The 23,075-nt window shown below is 43.5% G+C and overlaps 1 protein-coding gene across 1 annotated transcript in view; it reads left to right on the forward strand.

Moving 5' to 3' along the window:
• The window catches only part of FSTL3 (follistatin like 3), a 107,060-nt gene that overhangs the window by 27,505 nt on the left and 56,480 nt on the right, over window positions 1-23,075 (forward strand). Inside the window, exons 2-3 of the mRNA XM_040417519.1 lie at window positions 15,129-15,314; window positions 16,605-16,820. Of these exons, the coding sequence (XP_040273453.1) occupies window positions 15,129-15,314; window positions 16,605-16,820 (402 nt within the window). The remainder of the gene's footprint in view (window positions 1-15,128; window positions 15,315-16,604; window positions 16,821-23,075) is intronic.

Consider the following 23,075-nt stretch of genomic DNA (forward strand, 5'->3'; position numbering starts at 1 on the left):
TTTCATCCTAGGAACCATGCGTGAAAATCGCGCCGCATCCGCACTTGCTTGCGATTTTCACACAGCCCCATTAACTTCTATGGGGCCTGCGTTGCGTGAAAAACGCACAACAGAGCATGCTGCAATTTTCACGCAACGCACAAGTGATGTGTGAAAATCACCGCTCATGTGCACAGCCCGATAGAAGTGAATGGGTCCGGATTTAGTGCGGGTGCATTCCGGTATTTTGAATGCCGGATCTGGCACTAATACATTCCTATGGGGAAAAATGCTGGATCCGGCATTCAGGCAAATCTTCATTTTTTTTTCGCCGGAGATAAAACCGTAGCATGCTGCGGTTTTATCTTTTGCCTGATCAGTCAAAATGACTGAACTGAAGACATCCTGATGCATCCTGAACGGATTACTCTCCATTCAGAATGCATGGGGATAACACTGATCAGTTCTTTTCCGGTATAGAGCCCCTAGGACGGAACTCTATGCCGGAAAAGAATAACGCTAGTGTGAAAGTACCCTAAAATATTAAGTTTAAATCCCCCCTTTCCCAATTTTACATATAAAATATATAAACAATAAATAAATAAACATATTACATAGCGCTGTCCAAACTATAAAATTATTCAAAAATATCTCCTATGCGGTGAGCATTCGCCATTTTTTAGTCAACTTGTCACCCCAAAAAATAGGATAGGACGGTTCTATTATGGGCCGAATGTTTCATAAAATGCGAAATGCACGCGGCTTTTTTTTTTTGGGGTTTTTTTTGCGCGGTATTGAGTATCGCAATACTTTTTTATGGTGACGAAAGCGAATCAAAATTTTGGTTTCAAAACAACCCTACGCCGATCTGATCGGCATAGCGTTGTCACGATACCAAAATTTTGATTCAGTTTCGATTTGGCGACTAAAAATTTGATTTGGCTCCTAAATTTTTCAGTTCAGGAGCCAATGGCTACTAGGTATTTTTTTTAGGCTGGAGCACTGTAGTGGACCATCCACTTAACAGTCACCCCACGATGCCTCGCCCCCTTAAATTTAACCTCTACAGTGTCCCACCCCCTTAGCAGTGACCTGAACAGTGGTTTGCCACCTTAACTGTGACCTCCACGGCGCCCATCCCGTTAACAGTGACCTCCACATAGCCCCCCCCTTTAACTTTGACCTCCATAGAGGCCCACCACCTTAACAGTGACCCCCCACAGCGGCCCACCCCTTAACAGTGACTGCCAAAGCATTCCGCCCCCTTAACAGCGACCTCCACAGCAATCCGCCCCCTTAACATTGACCCCCCACAGTACCCTGCACAGCAGCCCCGCCTCCTTTACATTGACCTGGACAGGGCCCCTCCCCTTTAACAGTGACCCCCCCACACTGCACCACGCCCTCTTAATAGAAGACCTCCACAGCACCACGTGCCCTTAACTCGGATATCTGCAAAACTTGGCATGTAATTTTGTCTCAGGCAGATATTTTAAGGATTACAGTTGTGGTCTGATTGAACACTTGCCACAAGAGGGCTTAAAAGTTCTTCCCCCACTGCCCTATAAAACAACTCTCAGAGGCTACTTTTGGCTGGTGTACCTCTTGGTGAGAGATCACTGACTGCTAGACATGCCTTTACGATGCACTAAAAGTTATTTTGCCCAGTTGACTTTGAGAGAGTGCTTATCACTGGACTGAAAGAATCAGGATGGTCATTTTGACCAACTTCCCGCCATCTAGGCCATTCTGACCTAGCTGATAGGAGGTGTTGAGAGCAGCGGTTAAGTGAGGGCACGCACACACAGGGAACAGGCTCCAGGTGGCCCAGACAGACGACCAGTAGAGAGGATTGTTTGATCTACGGACAAGCATGAGCAGTTCCAAAAGTTTTGTCCACCATTCAGACACAGGTTGCACCTTCATTACACACCGTTGTCTCTGTCTGGGCCAATTACAGGTGCTTAGCAGAAAGAAATTTTTTGTCACGGTGACCATTATATGTCCTGCCATTGACAGCCAGCCGCCGTCTCCTTCATTTGTAGTGGTGTTGTGAACAAGACTTCCAATTAGAATTTTTTAGCAGAATGATGCCTATCGAGCATTTATGGGACCAGCTAGGACGCCAGCTTCGGCAACCCATGAATGTGCAAGATCTACAGGCCCAGCTGCAACAAATGTGGGCAAATGTGTTGCAGGATTCCATACGGAACCGTATCTCATCTTGTATCCGGGCTAGAGGCGGCCCAACAGGGAACTAGAGCCTCCTTTCTATTGTACAGTTTTGCCCATTAAACTTATCCTTTCTCTCTAACATTGTAATTACTTACGTATATAAGTTTCCTTCAATTCCAGCAACTCAGTTTGTGCATTGTTATCTTTTTTTGCCAATGAGTATATCTTATTACAAAGACTCATTTATCTGTGTCTGTATCACTGTTTGTCTATCTTTCTATCTACAGTTGCAGTCAAAATTACCGTATTCAGCTTACATAGTAAATTAGGTTTACAAACATTTACTGACATCTCTGAATTATTCACCCTAGGGGCGGACTGGGAAGTGGCCCTGAAAAAAAACTAAAAGGGCCCCTCTTTTGTATTGGGGCTCAAATTGACAAAAAGCAGGGTCAACACAAGTAGGTGGGACCAGTAATACTATATTGCAGTACATTATACCACCTCAGCAGAGCCAAATACCACAGTGCATCACAAACTGCACCAGCAAAACAAAATACCTCCCCAAAAACTGACACTCTGTGGTGGCCGGCGCCAGCTGCCATGTTCTTTCCTCCTACTCCAGTTGCCTTAGGATGGCAATACAGTTGAATTCAGGAGTCAGGAGGGAAGCGTCAGATCATTACTTACTTGGCTGGCAGTGGTGAAAAAGAATTCAGATACCAATGTGCCACAGAATAAGACACCACATAGAATCCCTCATAAGAGCGCACATTTACAAATCAAGTGTTGTTTCAAGCACACCAGATGAAACTGATCAAGGGCTTCATTAGTGTGCTTGAGATAAAACACATGAAATAACAGGGCTAGCAGTTTGTTGACTATGACATGTGATTGCTTGTTAGGCCGCATGCACACGACCGTGGTGTGTTTTGCGGTCCGCAAAACACGGATGGCGTCCGTGCGCGTTCCGCAATTTGCAGAACGGCACGGACAGCCTTCAATATAAATGCCTATTCTTGTCCGCAAAGCGCGGACAAGAATAGGACATGTTATATTTTTTTGGCGGGGCCACTGAACGGAGCAACGGATGCGGACAGCACACAGAGTGCTGTCCGCATCTTTTGCGGCCCCATTGAAGTGAATGGGTCTGCATCCGAGCCGCCAAAACGGCGGCTCGGATGCGGACCAAAACAACAGCCGTGTGCATGAGGCCTCAGAAGTAGGTCAAGAGAGTGGTCTAAAAAGTTGAGAAAAAATCATTGCTTTGCACAAACGAGGAAATGATGCAAAAAGATAGTAAAGCCACTGTATGTTCCTAGAGATACTACCAGGACGTGGCAGTAAGAGGAGGCTATCACCGGTTGCTACCAGATTCCTGCGGAGACGCATGGTCAAAGCCCTGAAGTGACTGCAAAAGACTTGCAGCAAGATTTGGTAGAAACTGCCACTGAGGTTTTAGTTTGAACAGTAAGGTTCATCCTAAATAATGAAGGTCTCCATGTCCAAACGCCAAGACATACCTAAAAGCACAAGAAGTCTGCTCCAATATGCCCAAAACCATATAAATAAGCCATAGAAATTTTGCGAATCTGTCCTGACGAGCGATGAGAAAATACTTTAACTTTTTCGGGCCTACAGATCACCCTGTTTACAGTGAAGCATTGCAGCATAATGATGATGATCTGGGGCTGGTTTGCTTTCTCTGGCACTGGAAACCTGAAGTGTGTAGAAGACAATATGAATTCAGTCAACTATCTGGAAATCCTTGGCAAAATCGTCATGGTTCCTATGAGAAGGCTGAAGCTTGAGTGTCTTTGGACTTTCCAACAGGACAGTGATCCTAAGTATGCATCAAGTTTCAGGTGAGGTGCTGAAAGATTCTGGAGTGGTCGTCACAGTCACCTTACTTGAACCCCATAGAAACTCTGTGTTGGGATTTGAAGAAGGTGGTTGTAGAATGCAAACCCAAGAATGTTGGTCAAGTGGAGGCCATTGCCCATGAAAATGGACTAAGATTCCTCAAGAACGCTGCCAGAAGCTGGTACCAGGCTATGCATCACATATGTGCTCTATACTAAGAACAAAAGACGTTTGTCGTGAAGAGCTTGAATAATTCTGAGACTGCAGTAGTAGTGGCCTTAACTATTTATTATTCTTATCACTCTGTATTGTACAGTCGTGGCCAAAAGTTTTGAGAATTATATAAATATTGGAAATTGGAAAAGTTGCTGCTTAAGTTTTTATAATAGCAATTTGCATATACTCCAAAATGTTATGAAGAGTGATCAGATGAATTGCATAGTCCTTCTTTGCCATGAAAATTAACTTAATCCCAAAAAAAACTTTCCACTGCATTTCATTGCTGTCATTAAAGGACCTGCTGAGATCATTTCAGTAATCGTCTTGTTAACTCAGGTGAGAATGTTGACGAGCACAAGGGTGGAGATCATTATGTCAGGCTGATTGGGTTAAAAAGGCAGACTTGACATGTTAAAAGGAGGGTGATGCTTGAAATCATTGTTCTTCCATTGTTAACCATGGTGACCTGCAAAGAAACGCGTGCAGCCATCATTGCGTTGCATAAAAATGGCTTCACAGGCAAGGATATTGTGGCTACTAAGATTGCACCTCAATCAACAATTTATAGGATCATCAAGAACTTTAAGGAAAGAGGTTCAATTCTTGTTAAGAAGGCTTCAGGGCGTCCAAGAAAGTCCAGCAAGCGCCAGGATCGTCTCCTAAAGAGGATTCAGCTGCGGGATCGGAGTGCCACCAGTGCAGAGCTTGCTCAGGAATGGTAGCAGGCAGGTGTGAGCGCATCTGCACGCACAGTGAGGCGAAGACTTTTGGAAGATGGCCTGCTGTCAAGAAGGCCAGCAAAGAAGCCACTTCTCTCCAAAAAAAACACCAGGGACAGATTGATCTTCTGCAGAAAGTATGGTGAATGGACTGCTGAGGACTGGGGCAAAGTCATATTCTCAGAGGAAGCCTCTTTCCGATTGTTTGGGGCATCTGGGAAAAAGGCTTGTCCGGAGAAGAAAAGGTGAGCGCTACCATCAGTCCTGTGTCATGCCAACAGTAAAGCATCCTGAGACCATTCATGTGTGGGGTTGCTTCTCATCCAAGGGAGTGGGCTCACTCACAATTGTGCCCAAAAACACAGCCATGAATAAAGAATGGTACCAAAACACCCTCCAACAGCAACTTCTTCCAACAATCCAACAACAGTTTGGTGAAGAACAATGCATTTTCCAGCACGATGGAGCACCGTGCCATAAGGCAAAAGTGATAACTAAGTGGCTCGGGGACCAAAACGTTGACATTTTGGGTCCATGGCCTGGAAACTCCCCAGATCTTAATCCCATTGAGAACTTGTGGTCAATCCTCAAGAGGCAGGTGGACAAACAAAAACCAACTAATTCTGACAAACTCCAAGAAGTGATTATGAAAGAATGGGTTTGTTACGCTGAGCGCTCCGGGTCCCCTGCTGGTCTCGGAGCGCTCACAGCGTATGTCCCCAGGCAGCACTCCAGCGTCTCGGCGTGTGCGTCCTCGCTCTCTAGGGCGCGCGCGCGCCGGGACTCTTAGATTCAAAGGACCAGTGCACCAGTGATTGGTGCCTGGTCCAAAGGGGTTATTAAGGGTTAAGGTTGTGAGAGGCAGTGCTGACTTAATTAGGCTGCACCTGTGCACTGCCCATTTATACCTTCTCCTCCCACAGCCTTCTGCCGGATCTTTGTGCCTTGTGCCTCAGAGAAAGCGTTCCCTATGATGTTAGTTTGCCTTACCTATTGCCGTACCCGTTGCTACCGTCCTCTCGCCTTTGAACCTTTGCCGCCTGCCCTGACCGCTGCTTCGTCCGACTACGCTCTTGCCTTCTCCCTGTGTACCACGCCTTATCAGTTGCCAGAGAGGTCGAGTTGTTACTAGGGGACACGACCTGGTAGTTACCGCCGCGGCAAATCCATCCCGCTTTGCGGCGGGCTCTGGTGAAGACCAGTAACTGCTTAGAACCGGTCCTCTAGTACAACCCGCGCCATCGCCTCTCTGGTGCAGAGGATTCACTACCTGTCCTGCCGGTTCGTGACAGGGTTGCTATCAGTCAGGAATTGGCCCAGAAGTTGATTGAGCGCTTGCCCAGTCGAATTGCAGAGGTCCTGAAAAAGAAGGGCCAACACTGCAAATACTGACTCTTTGCATAAATGTCATGTAATTGTCGATAAAAGCCTTTGAAACGTATGAAGTGCGTGTAATTATATTTCACTACATAACAGAAACAACTGAAACAAAGATCTAAAAGCAGTTTAGCAGCAAACTTTGTGAAAACTAATATTTGTGTCATTCTCAAAACTTTTGGCCACGACTGTACATTTCTTTATTATTCCTTTTAGAAATGATGTTTGAATTTGCTAGCAGTTAGTATTTAAGGTCCAGATGAGTATTACCAGTTGCGGGCATGTCCCTACACACTCTGATACTGGCAGCTCTCATTGGATAGTGTCAGACTGGGCAAGGGCACACTGCCAATTGGTAACCCTCATTTGGACCTTCATTGCTAACTGCTAGGAATTCATCCATAACTTCTAGCAGGAATAATAAAGGAATGGCACATCACCAAATAATAAAAATAGACGTTCCAGAATTGTCATTACAGTGTGAATGCAAGTAGTTGCTAAAACAGACACCAATACGCCACATAAACATAGATACAAAGCCGACTGCTTTCACCACTGTTTATTTTTGTGCTGTAATTTTTCTTAGTCTTTCCTATATTTATGTACATCATGTAATCTAATCCTTACCCACATTTACATGTTAAACTGAATACAAGGTGGAAAAATATTACCTTTGGCTGTGAGAATAACCACTGTATTTTTGTATGTGAAAATATTGATTTACAATAATGTGGAGTACATGCTTTCAGAAATGTGTACATACTATGCATTTACACCGCCTAGCTGTCCAGATACATAGACATAAACACAAAAGTTACCGTACATGGATTTTGCCTACAACTGGAATCTTTCCTTGGGTGAAACAATAGCAACAATTTACACAATTGCTCTTGTACATTGCCCACAATTCTAATTTTATTCTAATACAGTCAGGTCCATAAATATTGGGACATGGACACAATTCTAACATTTTTGGCTCTATACACCACCACAATGGATTTAAAATGAAAGGAACAAGATGTGCTTTAACTGCAGACTGTCAGCTTTAATTTGAGGGTATTTACATCCAAATCAGGTGAACGGTGTAGGAATTACATCAGTTTGCATATGCGCCTCCCACTTGTTAAGGGACCAACATTAATGGGACAATTGGCTTCTCAGCTGTTCTATGGCCAGGTGTGTGTTATTCCCTCATTATCCCAATTACAATGAGCAGATAAAAGGTCCAGAGTTAATTTCAAGTGTGCTGTTTGTATTTGGAATCTGTTGCCGTCAACTCTCAAGATGAGATCCAAAGAGCTGTCACTATCAGTGAAGCAAGCCATCATTAGGCTGAAAAAACACAACAAACCCATCAGAGAGATAGCAAAAACATTAGGCGTGGCCAAAACAACTGTGTGATGGGAAGAAAAGAGTATGGAGAAGGAAAGGAACTGCTCATGATCCTAAGCATACCACCTCATCAGTGAAGCATGGTGGTGGTAGTGTCATGGTGTGGGCATGTATGGCTGCCAATGGACCTGGTTCTCTTGTATTTATTGATGATGTGACTGCTGACAAAAGCAGCAAGATGAATTCTGAAGTGTTTCGGGCAATATTATCTGCTCATATTCAGCCAAATGCTTCAGAACTCATTGGACGGCGCTTCACAGTGCAGATGGACAATGACCCAAAGCATACTGCAAAAGCAACTAAAGAGTTTTTTTAAGAGAAATAAGTGGAATATTATGCAATGGCCAAGTCAATCACCTGACCTGAATCCGATTGAGCATGCATTTCACTTGCTGAAGACAAAACTGAAGGGAAAATGCCCCAAGAACAAGCAGGAACTGAAGACAGTTGCAGTAGAGGCCTGGCAGAGCATCACCAGGGATGAAACCCAACGTCTGGTGATGTCTATGTGTTCCAGACTTCAGGCTGTAATTGACTGCAAAGGATTTGCAACCAAGTATTAAAAAGTGAAATTTTGATTTATGATTATTATTCTGTCCCATTACTTTTGGTCCCTTAACAAGTGGGAGGCACATATGCAAACTGTTGTAATTCCTACACCGTTCACCTGCTTTAGATGTACATACCCTCAAATTAAAGCTGACAGTCTGCAGTTAAAGCACATCTTGTTCGTTTCATTTCAAATCCATTGTGGTGTATGTATAGAGCCAAAAATGTTAGAATTGTGTCCATGTCCCAATATTTATGGACCTGACTGTAAATGCCATGATTGCGGCCATAAAGTTTAATGATTTCTCAGTATCACTGGTAATGGGGCCAATTTATTTTGAAGCTCCCTACCCACCCACAGTTTTTACTTACCTGGTTGGCACTGATATTTAGGGGTATGTCTACTTGGGACGGATACACTGTAGATTTTTCACAATTAAACTGCAGGCACCAAATGCAGGCTACAATAGCCATAAAGTGGATTAGATGTTGCCAAATCTCACCCATAGGGCTCATGCAAATGATCGTATGTATTTTGCGGTCCGCAAAACACAGATTCGCCAAAAAAAATGATGACATCTGTGTGACATCCGTCCGTGTTGCATCAGTTTTTTTTTGCGGATCCATTAAATGCCTGTCCTTTTTCCACAAAACGGATAAGAATAGGACATGTTCTACTACTTTGTGGAACGGACATACGGAAACGGAATTACACAGTAATTTCTGTGTTTTTGCAGACCCATTGAAATGAATGGTTCCGCATATGAACCTGTAAAAAAACGGAACATGTTCATGTGCATGAGCCCATACACTGCTGAAAAAATCCTTTTCAGAATCTGTGTGGAAAGGCGCCTGAAGTGTGGAATTTTAAATCCATAGCATGTCAATTTAGGGCTCTTGCACATGACCGTATGTATTTTGCAGTCCGCAAAATATACTTCATATGACCTCCGTGTGCATTCCGTATTTTGTGGAATGGAACAGCTGGCCCCTAATAGAACAGTCCTGTAATTGTCCATAAAGCAGACAATAATAGGACTTGTTTTTTTTTTTTGCGGAACGGACATACGGAAACGGAATGCACACGGAGTAACTTCCGCTTTTTTTGCGGACCCATTGAAATGAATAGTTCTGCATACGGTCCGCAAAAAAAAATGGAACGGACACGGAAAGAAAATATGTTTGTGTACATGAGCCCTTATACTGAGTATTTCGGCAGCAGATTTCACACTTGGCAAAGCCTAGGGTTCAATCTGCAGGAGATTGGCAGCGAACTCTGTATGTAACTCCTGTAGATTTTCGAAGCAGATTTGATGCAGATGTTATACTCTGAGTTTACGTCCTGTGTCGACATACCAAAGATCCCACTCTGAGCTTGCTAGCCCTTCATGAAGGTCCAAGGAGATCCCAGACTGGGGGCAATCAGGTAAATTAAATTGGCTCAATCCACCATCAGAAGTCAATCAATCAGGGTCATTTATCTTTGTTGTTTGTGCCTTTTTTGGGCTAGTTTTGAGTGTTTTTGACAGTCTATTTTACTCTTTGCATTTACTCTTTCTTTTGCGCCAGTTTCTTAGCCTCTTTTTCCTGGTTTGACTGTTTTTTGTTTTAGACTGATTTTGGGGGGCATAGTTTAGTTGGTGTGTATTTTTCAGACTGATATAAGTAAGTGCGCCTTTTTTCCTGCCGGAATTAGTTGTCACCTTGATGCAATTTCTGCGCTTCTTCATGGCTGGTGTACTTTTTGTTCATCGGTGATGTGTGTGGCCATGCAACAATTTTATTAAAAGAGTCACATCGCGGGGTAGATGTGCACCTTTTCACAAACATAAGTATATGGCTGCGACTTTTTATATCTAATATGTGACTTTTTATTTAACCATTTCACATCCGGGCCATTTGCCCCCTTCCTGACAGGCCTAATTTAGCAAATCTGACATATGTTACTTTATGTGGTAATAGCTTTGGAAAGCTTTTACTTATCCAAACCATTCAGAGACTGTTTTCTCGTGACACATTGTACTTCATGATAGTCATACATTTGAGTCAATATATTTCACCTTTATTTATGAAAAAATCCCAAATTTACCCAAAATTTAGAAAAATTTGCAATTTCCAACATTTCAATTTCTCTGCTTATAAAACAGAAAGTGATACCTCATAAACTGAAAGGAAAATGGAGATCAAATTTTTAAATTTCACTTTTTTGGCAGATTTTCCATTTTGATCTTCAACATATCGAGGGTTAACAGCCAAACAAAACTCAATATTTATTACCCTGATTCTGTGGTTTACAGAAACACCCCACATGTGGTTGTAAACTGATGTAAGGGCACACGGCAGGGCGCAGAAGAAAAGGAGCGCCATATGGTTTTTGGAAGGCAGATTTTGCTGAACTGGTTTTTAGATGCCATGTCGCATTTGAAGATCCCCTGATGTACCCTTACAATAGAAACTCCCAAAAAGTGACCCTATTTTGGAAAATAGGGGATAAGGTGCCAGTTTTATTGGTACTATTTTGGGGTACATATGATTTTTTATTGCTCTATATTACGTTTTTTGTCAGGCAAGGTAACCAAAAAATGGCTGTTTTGGCACTTTTTGTTTTATTTTTTACAACATTCATCTGACAGGGTAGATCATGTGCTATTTTTTATAGAGCAGGTTGTTACGGATGCAATGATATCAAATGTCTACTTTGTTTGTTTCAGTTTTACATAATCAAGCATTTTTATTTTTTTATTATGTTTTTGTGTCTCCATTTTCTGAACGCCATATTTTTTATATTTTTCTGCCGATCGTCCTATGCAGGGACTCTTTTTTTGCATTTTTACCATTTTTGGGTACACATGATTTTGTGATCATTCATTATAACACTTTATAGGGCAAGGTGACCAAAAAATTGGTTGTTTTAGCACAGTTTTTATTTATTTATTTTTATAGCGTTCACCTGAGGGGTTAGGTCATGTGACATTTTTATAGAGCAGATAGTTACGAACGTGGCGATATGTAATATGTATACTTTTTCTTATTTATTTAAGTTTTACACAATAATAGCATTTTTGAAACAAAAAAAAATGATGTTTTAGTGTCTCCATCATCTGAGAGCTATAGCTTTTTTTATTTTTTGACCGATTAGTTAGGGTCTAATTTTTTTGCGGGATTAGGTGACAGTTTGATTGGTACTACTTTCGGGGGCATACGCCTTTTTAATCGGTTGGTGTTGCCCTTTATGTGATGTTAGGTGACAAAAAATTGCTTTTTTGGCACAGTTTTCATTTTATTTTTTTACGGTCCATGTGCAAAAATATATCTAGTCTAAGTTTATTCCACCTATAAGTAGGTTTTTGGCTCATTTTTGGCGCATGGAGGTGCGTTTAGGCCATGCCACAGAATGTTGAATGCCATTTTGCAAAGTTCAATGAAAGTGGTTTACATTTCCACCAACTAGAAAGTAACTTTCATCTTTACATTTACCTTTGTGCCACAATCTGCACCAGAAATGCGCTTAATATAGGCATATTTCTGGTTAGTAAATGACCGCTAAATCTGAGCTCTGATTGGTTGTTCTGGGAAATAAGGTCAGTGTCTCTTAGAGCTTATTTGCACGTCTGTATCTGTAATAATGTCTGTAATAAGACAGTCAGTATGTCCATTTATTGTCCTTCATGTGGAATCCGTATTCCACATGCACTGCTAGGCTAAAAATGGATTTCCACAGCATCTCCTACCAATGGTCAGTAAAAACCCGTGACTAGAGATGAGGGAGTTGATTTGTACAAATCAATTTTTGTTCAAAATTCAGTCTCCTTGAGCAGTGAGGGGCTGGCCACGCTGCTTAAGAGACTCCACATCCCCTTTGATTGACAGGGACAGACATCTGACCTGGTTCTGTCTTTCACGTGTGCTGTTACTCCAAATATCAGCCCAAGTGCAGAGGCTTTGCTGCTGCTCAGGTAGCTGAATGTGCATGCAAGGCTCACATCTGGGCAAACCTGGAAGTGTCGGGGCACGTACACAGTCGGCATCTGCACTGCTCAGGTTGCTGAATGTGCATGCACCGCTTATATCTGGGCATACCTGGAAGTGTATGGGCATATGCACAGTTGGGATCTGCACTGCTCAGGTAGCTGAATGTGCATGCACCACTCACATCTAAGCACACCTGGAAGTGTAGGGGCACATACACAGTCGGCATCTGTGCTGCTCAGGTAGCTGAATGTGCATGCACCGCTCACATCTGGGCACACCTGGAAGTGTAGGGGCATGTGCACAGTCGGCATCTGCACTGCTCACATCTGGGCAAACCTGGAAGTGTAGGGGCACGTACACAGTCGGCATCTGCACTGCTCAGGTAGCTGAATGTGCATGCACCGCTCACATCTGGGCATACCTGGAAGTGTATGGGCACGTGCACAGTTGGGATCTGCACTGCTCAGGTAGCTGAATGTGCATGCACCGCTCACATCTAAGCACACCTGGAAGTGTAGGGGCACATACACAGTCGGCATCTGTGCTGCTCAGGTAGTTGAATGTGCATGCACCACTCACATCTGGGAACACCTGGAAGTGTATGGGCACGTACACAGTTGGCATCTACACTGCTCAGGTAGCTGAATGTGCATGCACCGCTCACATCTGGGCATACCTGGAAGTGTAGGGTCACGTGCACAGTTGGGAACTGCGCTGCTCAGGTAGCTGAATGTGCATGAACCGCTCACATCTGGGCACACCTGGAAGTGTAGGGGCACGTGCACAGTTGGTATCTGCGCTGCTCATGTAGCTGAATGTGCATGCACCGCTCACATCTGGGCACACCTGGAAGTGTAGGGGCACGTGCACAGTTGGTATCTGCGCTGCTCAGGTAGCTGAATGTGCATGCACCGCTCACATCTGGGCATACCTGGAAGTGTAGGGGCACGTGCACAGTTGGGAACTGCGCTGCTCAGGTAGCTGAATGTGCATGCACCGCTCACATCTGGGCATACCTGGAAGTGTAGGGTCACGTGCACAGTTGGGAACTGCGCTGCTCAGGTAGCTGAATGTGCATGAACCGCTCACATCTGGGCACACCTGGAAGTGTTGGGGCACGTGCACAGTTGGTATCTGCGCTGCTCGTGTAGCTGAATGTGCATGCACCGCTCACATCTGGGCACACCTGGAAGTGTAGGGGCACGTGCACAGTTGGTATCTGCGCTGCTCAGGTAGCTGAATGTGCATGCACCGCTCACATCTGGGCACACCTGGAAGTGTAGGGGCACGTGCACAGTTGGGATCTGCGCTGCTCAGGTAGCTGAATGTGCATGCACCGCTCACATCTGGGCACACCTGGAAGTGTAGGGGCACGTGCACAGTTGGGATCTGCGCTGCTCAGGTAGCTGAATGTGCATGCTCTGCTCACATCTGGGCACACCTGGAAGTGTAGGGGCACGTGCACAGTTGGCATCTGTGCGGCTCAGGTAGCTGAATGTGCATGTTCCACTCACATATGGACACCCCTGAAGTGTAGGGGCACGTACACAGTCGGCATCTGCGCTGCTCAGGTAGTAGCAGCAGCAGAGCCCCCGCGCATGGCCTGCTACTCGTAGCAATGCTACAGGCGCAAGATTGATAGGGCCAGACGAGATGTCTGCCCCTGTCAATCAAGGGGGAAACTCTTGAGCAGCCGGGGCAGCTTGTACGAATCAAATAGCTCAACTGTACCAGTGATAGAACATAGATCACATCCGTATTCCCGCAGTGGTTTTCACAGAGCCATAGACTTCAATCAGCGTGTTTGGTGTCTGCATCACAGACTAAAGTAGTGCATGCTTTTGTTGTTTTTGCGTTAGTGGAAAAACAGGGATGCAAGAATATACAGATTAAAATCAATGAATATGTGTGCTCATGTTAAATTGGATCGGATAAATGCTGACGAACCACACAGACTGCATAATATAACACTTTTAGAGGATAGATTCTTTCATTATTCAAGTGCAATTCTTACAGATAGTTGAATGTAATTCTAACATTGTCATATAGAAAGATGGATTTACTATGTTACAGGGCCTCTGTCAGCAGATTTGTACCTATGACAATGGCTGACCTGGTACATGTGTGCTTGGCAGCTGAAGACATCTGTGTTGGTCTCATGTTCATATGTAAACGCATTGCTGAGAAAATTATGTTTTTTATATGCAAATGAGCCTCTAGGAGCAACGGGGTGTTGTTGTTACACCTAGAGGCTCAGCTCTCTCTGCAACTGCCACACGCTCTTCACATGCTCATGCACACGACTGTAGCAGGTGCATGCCCATTTTGCGCCCCACAAACAGCGTATGCTGTATCACAGATACAGATTCATTGACTTGAATAGATACAGTGCGGAAAGGAGGCACGGAGCAGAAGCCCACGGAAGCACTACTGAGTGCTTCCGTGGATTTTCTGTCCGTGCCTCCGCACCGCAAAAAAGTAGTGCATGCATAGTAGTGCACACAGTTGGTGCTTGTGCACTTGTGGTCCACAGCACGGGCATAGACACCACATGTTTGTGTTCATGAGGCTTTATAGACAGGGCCAGGCCCTGTCAATCAAAGTAGAGAGGACGTGGCAGTTGCAGAGCTGAGCCACTAGGTGTAATGGCAATGCCCCTGTTGCTCCTAGAGGATGATTTGCATACATTAACACTTCATTTTTCTCAGCCATGCGAGCACATATGAACATGGGACAAACACAGATTCCTTCAGCTGCCAAGTGCACATGTAACAGGTCAGCCAGGGTCATAGGTGCAAATCTGCTGACAGATGCCCTCTAAGACAATGCATTTACTCTTGCTATTATTATTAGAAATCATACCATTTTTCTTATGTCTTACAGGTGGCACTTGCTGGGTTCTAGAGGGTTCTAGTTCCACATGCAACTTAATATTACTTACTGCAGGGACATGGGATGAATGCTGTGGAGATGGACATCTTGACACAGCCTGGTCTAACTATACCGTTCCAATGAACAAGATTAGCCTTATGGGCTTCCTAGGACTGGTCAATTGTCAGCCTTGCAGAGGTGAGTAACACAGAAAGGTAAATCTCCGACAGAGGGCATACGTTTAGGCTGTCTACACATTCCCCAGATTTATCACAGTGACTCAGGCTGGATGATAATTCTGGTGCGTGGCTAGTCACAACTGTTCGTTGGTGTTTTTTGAGACAGAATTTTGCGCCAGAATTGCAGTGCAATTTTGGTGCTAAATGTTGCTTATTAGGGCACGCCAAATTGTGCTACATTTTTTTATCTTTGCATTGACACATTCTGAACCACATAATGTTCTTCGAAGTGTTGTATTTTTGAGGACAAATTTAGTGTTTAGATTTAAAAAAAAGTCACATCTCCATGCCAGGTAACTCCATGGAGCACTTTCACTGATAGTGGCGAAATCACATCACACTTGCGCCAAAGGTAATAAAACAGAACGCCACTTATAAATTTGACGCAGCACCGCAAACCAAAGACACAAAAAATAACGCAAATGATACATTTTCCATGTTACAATCGAGCCATGCCACAGGCAGGTCCTGAAAGCAATTTTATTGTAGCAGGCCTCAGAGCCTTCAGAATGTCCAAGGCTGCCATAGCAAGTGAATGAATCGGGGAAGCTGTTCCATTCCCCAGGAACACATCAGTCACAGGAAAGACCACTCAGCCTCTGGTGCTTGCTGTATAAGACAGCAGGCACCCAGCAGATATGGGAGCCATCTCTAATGTCACGACTTGTGCCCATACATGTATGGTGCAAGTCATGAAGGGGTTAAAGGGGTTTTCTGTAACTTTACTATTGATGGCTTATCCTTAGGATAAGTGATCAATATAAGATCGGTGGGGGTCTGACTGAAGGCACATTGCTGATCTGCTGTTTGAAGGAACTACACAGCCCCATACACTGACTGTGTACTGGCTGTGGCTGTGTACTGCAGCGCTGCTGCCTATTCAAATGAACACTACACTACAGAGTAGGACAGATTTAATAATCCTGTAGATTGCGTAAACTTAAGGTGGCCACTTTGTAGATGATCGTTTGGCTGACAACTAGCTCTCCTGACTCCCTCACAAGTCCTTCATACACATTTTAATGGGTATTTAATGGGGAAAGGGGAGAAAGCCGCGGGGCGAAAATATTTTCGTCCCATTCCTCTCTCCCTCGTCATCATCTGTTATAAGACAGTTGGAAGCTCCCAGTACACATTAAACTGTGTTCTTGGTGGGTTCAGCCAACAATGCATGTGTATGGGGGGCCTTAGACATGCTGTCTAGACATGCAGCAACTTTGTGTCTAATATTCTTTTTCCCCCCCCACAGACAGCTGTGATGGTGTGCAATGCCCACCTGGTAAGACATGTCTTCTGAAAGATGGTCGCCCCCAGTGCGAATGTGCACCTGACTGTTCGGGTCTCAATAGCGATATTCCCGTATGTGGCTCAGATGGCAACACATATCAAGATGAATGTGAGCTAATCACAAATAAATGTCGTGGACAGCCGGACCTGGAGGTCATGTACTATGGAAAATGCAAGAGTATGTTATCACGTTTTATCTTTGTTTTTCTGTTGCTATCGTTAAATTTGCTTCTCAGCAACTTATGGTAATACTATCACTTTATTCTCGATGCTACATGGTAAAAAATATCAAGTTAATTATCAGTTTCTGAGACGCTAAAACAAAAGTGTCAGCCAATATACTGCCACAGTGAGACAGAAAATTGGCAGTGTCAGTAAAACAATACTGTACAATATTATGTTAGTTGCGTTAAAGGGGTTGTCCAAGATTAGTGAAAATTGGGACATAGGCAATTATAAGCATTATTTAACTGTTAAATCGCCCAGTTCTCCAGCACTGCCTTCCAAATCCTTTCCGCCAGGTACGGGCTGCAGTACTGACGAGACGTGACCACTGCAACCAATCACTGACCTTAACATTGGTCACACATTGTCAACACTACAGCCCTGTAAGGAAAATCCGTCAGGGAGAACTGAAACAGCTGCACCGGAGCAGCGGGCAATTCAACAGGTAAGTACAGTAATGCTTATTTTGTTATCTTACTCCATCCCTGCTTGTGCCCGAATTTTTCCTAATCTGAGATAACCCCTATAACTTCTGATGTAACAGTATATGGCCATCTTTGTTATTGGTGGAAATCCTCTTAAAATACATATATACATATATACTGTAGTGTGCAATGTCAAAACTGGACTTGTGTGCAATACAACATTAGCACCGTTAATTCTTCAATTAAATAAGCGACAATAAAAAGGGACTGCGATTTTAAAAGTATCCCAGCAAGTCTTAGACAAACTGAACTGCGTGTTAGGGAGACTGTCCACCTAAACTTAAAGGGGTTCTCTCACTTCAGCAAATGCCATTTATCATGTAGAGAAAGTTAATACAAGGCACTTACTAATGTATTGTTATTCTCCATATTGCTTCCTTTGCTGGCTGGATTCATTTTTCCATCACATTATACACTGCTTGTTTCCAGAGGTTATATGACCACCCTGGTGGCCTGGACCGTGGAAGCATGCATAATCACGCATATGCAGCTGCTCCCGTTCACGTCGTATCTGTACTGGAGAGGTGGCAATAACCTCTGTAAATGAGAAGTGTACAATGTGATGGAAAAATTAGTCCAGCCAGCAAAGTAGGCAATATGGACAATCACAATACATTAGTAAGTGCCTTGTATAAACTTTCTCTACATAATAAATGCCATTTGCTGAAGTGAGACAGCGGATCTCCAAAGTTAGGGTCCATTCACACGTCCGTTTTTTCTTTCCTGATCTGTTCCGTTTTTTCTGGAACAGATCTGGACCCATTCATTTTCAATGGGTCCTGGAAAAAAACGGACAGCACAATGTGTGCTGTCCGTTTCCGTTGTTCCGTTCCGCATGTCCGTTTAAATATAAAACATGTCCTATTCTTTTCCTGAAAAATCGGATCCTGGTACAATACAAAGTCAATGGATCCGCAAAAAACGGAAGACATACGGATGTCATTCCGTATGTCATCCGTTTTATACGGAATCCGTTCCTGGAAATTACATTTTAATTTTTTTTTTTTTTTCAATAAATCCAAACAACTTTATTTGCTTATTGAAATTTATACATGTTTCCGTTTTTTGCGGATCCGCAAAAAACGGATGACATACGGAAACATTTTCAGGAACAACGGATCCGCAAAAAACGGACAGAAAATCGGATTATAGAAAAATACTGACGTGTGAATGTAGCCTTATATAGAGGCCAAGTTATATAAACAACAAATGTTTTGCTTTAGGTTGAAACCCCTACACCAGGAGTACTCAAGTACTTTTTGTAAAGGTCCACATTCCTGGGTCTGCTGTAGTGTGAAGGTCTGAGCCGCAAAAAATTATGTAAGGAGGGATAGTAATATGAGCATGTAGCGCTGCAGCAATTTGTTTTTATAATATCGACTAGCTCTATCTTCTGGCGCCTGCGCTGTGGCTCACAGACTCGTCTGCTGTGTTCTAGATCTGTAGCTGCTTGCTGAGCGGCAAGAATTCACAGAGCACAGGTGCCAATGAGGTCATTACACCCGGAAGTGGAGGCACTGGCGGCTTCAGAGACAGAGGAGGAACGCTTCCGCGTGGAATGCGCACTGTGAATCTGCGCTGACTGGTAAACAACAACAGATGTAGAGCGCAGGTGCCAAGTTTGCAAGCCAAAGCACATGTGCCAGAAGATAGGGCAGGATGTGATATTTTTCTCTTGCAGTCAAATGAGAAGGGGGAATGTACTGAGCACCGGGGCATAGCTGTAACAGTGATCCTAGGGTTACAGCCAGCCCCTTGGTGCTCCAACTAATTTATAAGTAATGATATTTCTGCAGCGGTACAAGCTAAAAACAAAAGAAAGAAATAATTTTAATCAGCACGATCAACCCTACCAGGTAGTATGCCTGGTTTAATAGGGTTGATCGTGCTGAGAGGTGCTCTTTAAACTGATAAGATATATATAAAACTGTAAGAAGCATATTATTCATTTTAAAATAATAGGGCAGTTTCTGAGGCTGCAAATTTTATGCAAGCTCATCAGGAAGGCTAGTGCTGCATGCGTTATTTTTCTGGTGAAACAAACAGAGGTTTGTGCACAGCTGTACAGTCGTGGCCAAAAGTTTTTAGAATTACATAAATATTGGAAATTGGAAAAGTTGCTGCTTAAGTTTTTATAATAGCAATTTGCATATACTCCAGAATGTTATGAAGAGTGATCAGATGAATTGCATAGTCCTTCTTTGCCATGAAAATGAACTTAATCCCAAAAATACCTTTCCACTGCATTTCATTGATGTCATTAAAGGACCTGCTGAGATCATTTCAGTAATCGTCTTGTTAACTCAGGTGAGAATGTTGACGAGCACAAGGCTGGAGATCATTATGTCAGGCTGATTGGGTTAAAATGGCAGACTTGACATGTTAAAAGGAGGGTGATGCTTGAAATCATTGTTCTTCCATTGTTAACCATGGTGACCTGCAAAGAAACGCGTGCAGCCATCATTGCGTTGCATAAAAATGGCTTCACAGGCAAGGATATTGTGGCTACTAAGATTGCACCTCAATCAACAATTTATAGGATCATCAAGAACTTCAAGGAAAGAGGTTCAATTCTTGTTAAGAAGGCTTCAGGGCGTCCAAGAAAGTCCAGCAAGCGCCAGGATCGTCTCCTAAAGAGGATTCAGCTGCGGGATCGGAGTGCCACCAGTGCAGAGCTTGCTCAGGAATGGCAGCAGGCAGGTGTGAGCACATCTGCACGCACAGTGAGGCGAAGACTTTTGGAAGATGGCCTGGTGTCAAAAAGGGCAGCAAAGAAGCCACTTCTCTCCAAAAAAAACATCAGGGACAGATTGATCTTCTGCAGAAAGTATGGTGAATGGACTGCTGAGGACTGGGGCAAAGTCATATTCTCCGATGAAGCCTCTTTCCGATTGTTTGGGGCATCTGGAAAAAGGCTTGTCCGGAGAAGAAAAGATGAGCGCTACCATCAGTCCTGTGTCATGCCAACAGTAAAGCATCCTGAGACCATTCATGTATGGGGTTGCTTCTCATCCAAGGGAGCTGGCTCACTCACAATTTTGCCCAAAAACACAGCCATGAATAAAGAATGGTACCAAAACACCCTCCAACAGCAACTTCTTCCAACAATCCAACAACAGTTTGGTGAAGAACAATGCATTTTCCAGCACGATGGAGCACCGTGCCATAAGGCAAAAGTGATAACTAAGTGGCTCGGGGACCAAAACGTTGACATTTTGGGTCCATGGCCTGGAAACTCCCCAGATCTTAATCCCATTGAGAACTTGTGGTCAATCCTCAAGAGGCGGGTGGACAAATAAAAACCCACTAATTCTGACAAACTCCAAGAAGTGATTATGAAAGAATGGGTTGCTATCAGTCAGGAATTGGCCCAGAAGTTGATTGAGAGCATGCCCAGTCGAATTGCAGAGGTCCTGAAAAAGAAGGGCCAACACTGCAAATACTGACTCTTTGCATAAATGTCATGTAATTGTCGATAAAATCCTTTGAAACGTATGAAGTGTGTGTAATTATATTTCACTACATCACAGAAACAACTGAAACAAAGAACTAAAAGCAGTTTAGCAGCAAACTTTGTGAAAACTAATATTTGTGTCATTCTCAAAACTTTTGGCCACGACTGTACAACTGAATACGCTATTCGACAAATGCTGAAGGTGTTTTCCCATATTACGTATTTTTTCAATTGTCTAGGCCACAGTGAATGTCTGGTATGCTGGTATTTATACCGTAGGTGGTGTGGTATGCAACTCCTCCTCCAGCTAAACTTGGCATGACGTCATTTTGGCTCTTGTGTTTAGATTTGCTAGAGACTTCATAGTAAGTAAGGAAACTGTAAAATTTACACATTTGTGGGAAGTCGAGGGAGGGAGTAAGTGAAACCACGAAGTTGTGCTGTATTATGTAGGTCCATATGATTACAGCAATAGCAAATTTATATAGTTTTTATATGTTTTACTACTTTTAAAGAAAATAAAAACTTTACATTTTTTTTTGTATTGCTAACTGTATAACAGTTTTTTTGATTTCTGTGTACAGAAATATGTAAGGGTTGTCAGGGTGACCAAAAAACAGTGATATGGCCATCTAGTTTTTTCCATTACGGCATTTACTGTGCAGAATAATTACTTATATATTTTAGTCAATCAGACATTTTTGGATCCAGAAATACCAATTACCATATTTTCGACTATAAGACGCACTTTTCCCCCCAAAAGTGAGTGAAAAGTGGCAGTGTGTCCTATAGTCTGAAAGCTAATGACCGCTTCCATTATGGAAGCGGTCATTAGCATGCAGAAGGCACAGGGAGGTGAGGGCAGTGCTGTGCTAGCTGTACTCACCCTCCTCATTCTTCTACCCTCGCCCTGCTGTGCACTGTGTCCTGACCTTGTATAGCGGTGCAACATAAGGTCACAGTGTAGCATGGGCCGGAAGAAACGGTGCAGTGCAGTAAGCAGTGAGTACTGAATCTGCAGTGTAGCAGCGCCATCTGGAGCAAGCAAGGTAAGTTTATCTATTTTTTATGTCTGATCTGAGGCTGAGGGGTCTGATGGGAGTCTGATCTGAGGGTGATGTAGATTGGGGGTCTGATTTTGGGGTCTCATTTGAGGTCTGATGAGGATTCGGGGTCTGATGAAGAATGGATGTCTGATTTGGGGGCCTGCTCTGAGGTCTGATGGAAAATTTTTTTTTTCTTATTTTCCTACTCCAAATCCTAGGTGACTCTTTATAGTCCGAAAAATACGGTATATTTATTTTTTAATGTGTAAAATCTTTTTTTTTTTTTACATTTTCTTTTTATTCTAACATTTATAAAAATGTTTTTACTTTTAAAATGTTATCGCTTAAACCAGGCATGGCCAACCTGCGGCTCTCCAGCTGTTGTAAAACTACAACTCCCACCATGCCCTGCTGTAGGCTGATAGCTGTAGACTGTCCGGGCATGATGGGAGTTGTAGTTTTGCAGGAGCTGGAGAGCCTCAGGTTGGCCATCCCTGGCTTATACCATAGAATACAATAGTTTACTATTGCAGTCTGTGAGGATTCTGTAGTATGTTAATAGGCATTTACAAGACCCCAGTCAACCATAGCAACCGATCAGTACCTTGCAATTGGAGGACAGAAGGAGTCTCTATTGCCCGCTGCTTCTGAGGAGTTAAACAGTCATAAGCCTGGCTATAGCAGGCAGGTGTCAGCTGTATAACACAACAAGCACCCGCTGTGTATAGAACAGGCTCAGCACATGAGCCTAATCCATACAGTCATCCTGCATCTTAGGCTACTTTCACACTCGCGTTCGGTGAGGATCCGTCTTGTATCTGCACAGACGGATCCGCACCGATAATGCAAACACTTGTATCCGTTCAAAATGGAACTGCTTGCATTATTCTCTGAAAAAAAAGTCTAAGTCAAAACGGATCCGTCTTGACTTTCATTGAAAGTCAATGGGGGACGGATCCGTTTTTAATTGCATCATATTGTGTCAGTGAAAACGGATACATTGTAAGTCAGGACGGATCCGTTTGGCTCTGCATCATCAGGCGGACACCAAAACGCTGCAAGCTGCGTTTTGGTGTCCGCCTCAAAAGCGGAACGGAGACCAAACACAGCCAAATTGATGCATTCTGAACGGATCCATATCCATTCAGAATGCATTGGGGCTGAACTGATCCGTTTCGGGCCGCTTGTTAGAGCCCTGAAACGGATCTTACAAGCGGACCCAG

Source organism: Bufo bufo, chromosome 2 (assembly GCF_905171765.1).
Source record: "Bufo bufo chromosome 2, aBufBuf1.1, whole genome shotgun sequence".
In the NCBI taxonomy this organism is placed as follows: Eukaryota; Metazoa; Chordata; class Amphibia; order Anura; family Bufonidae; genus Bufo; species Bufo bufo.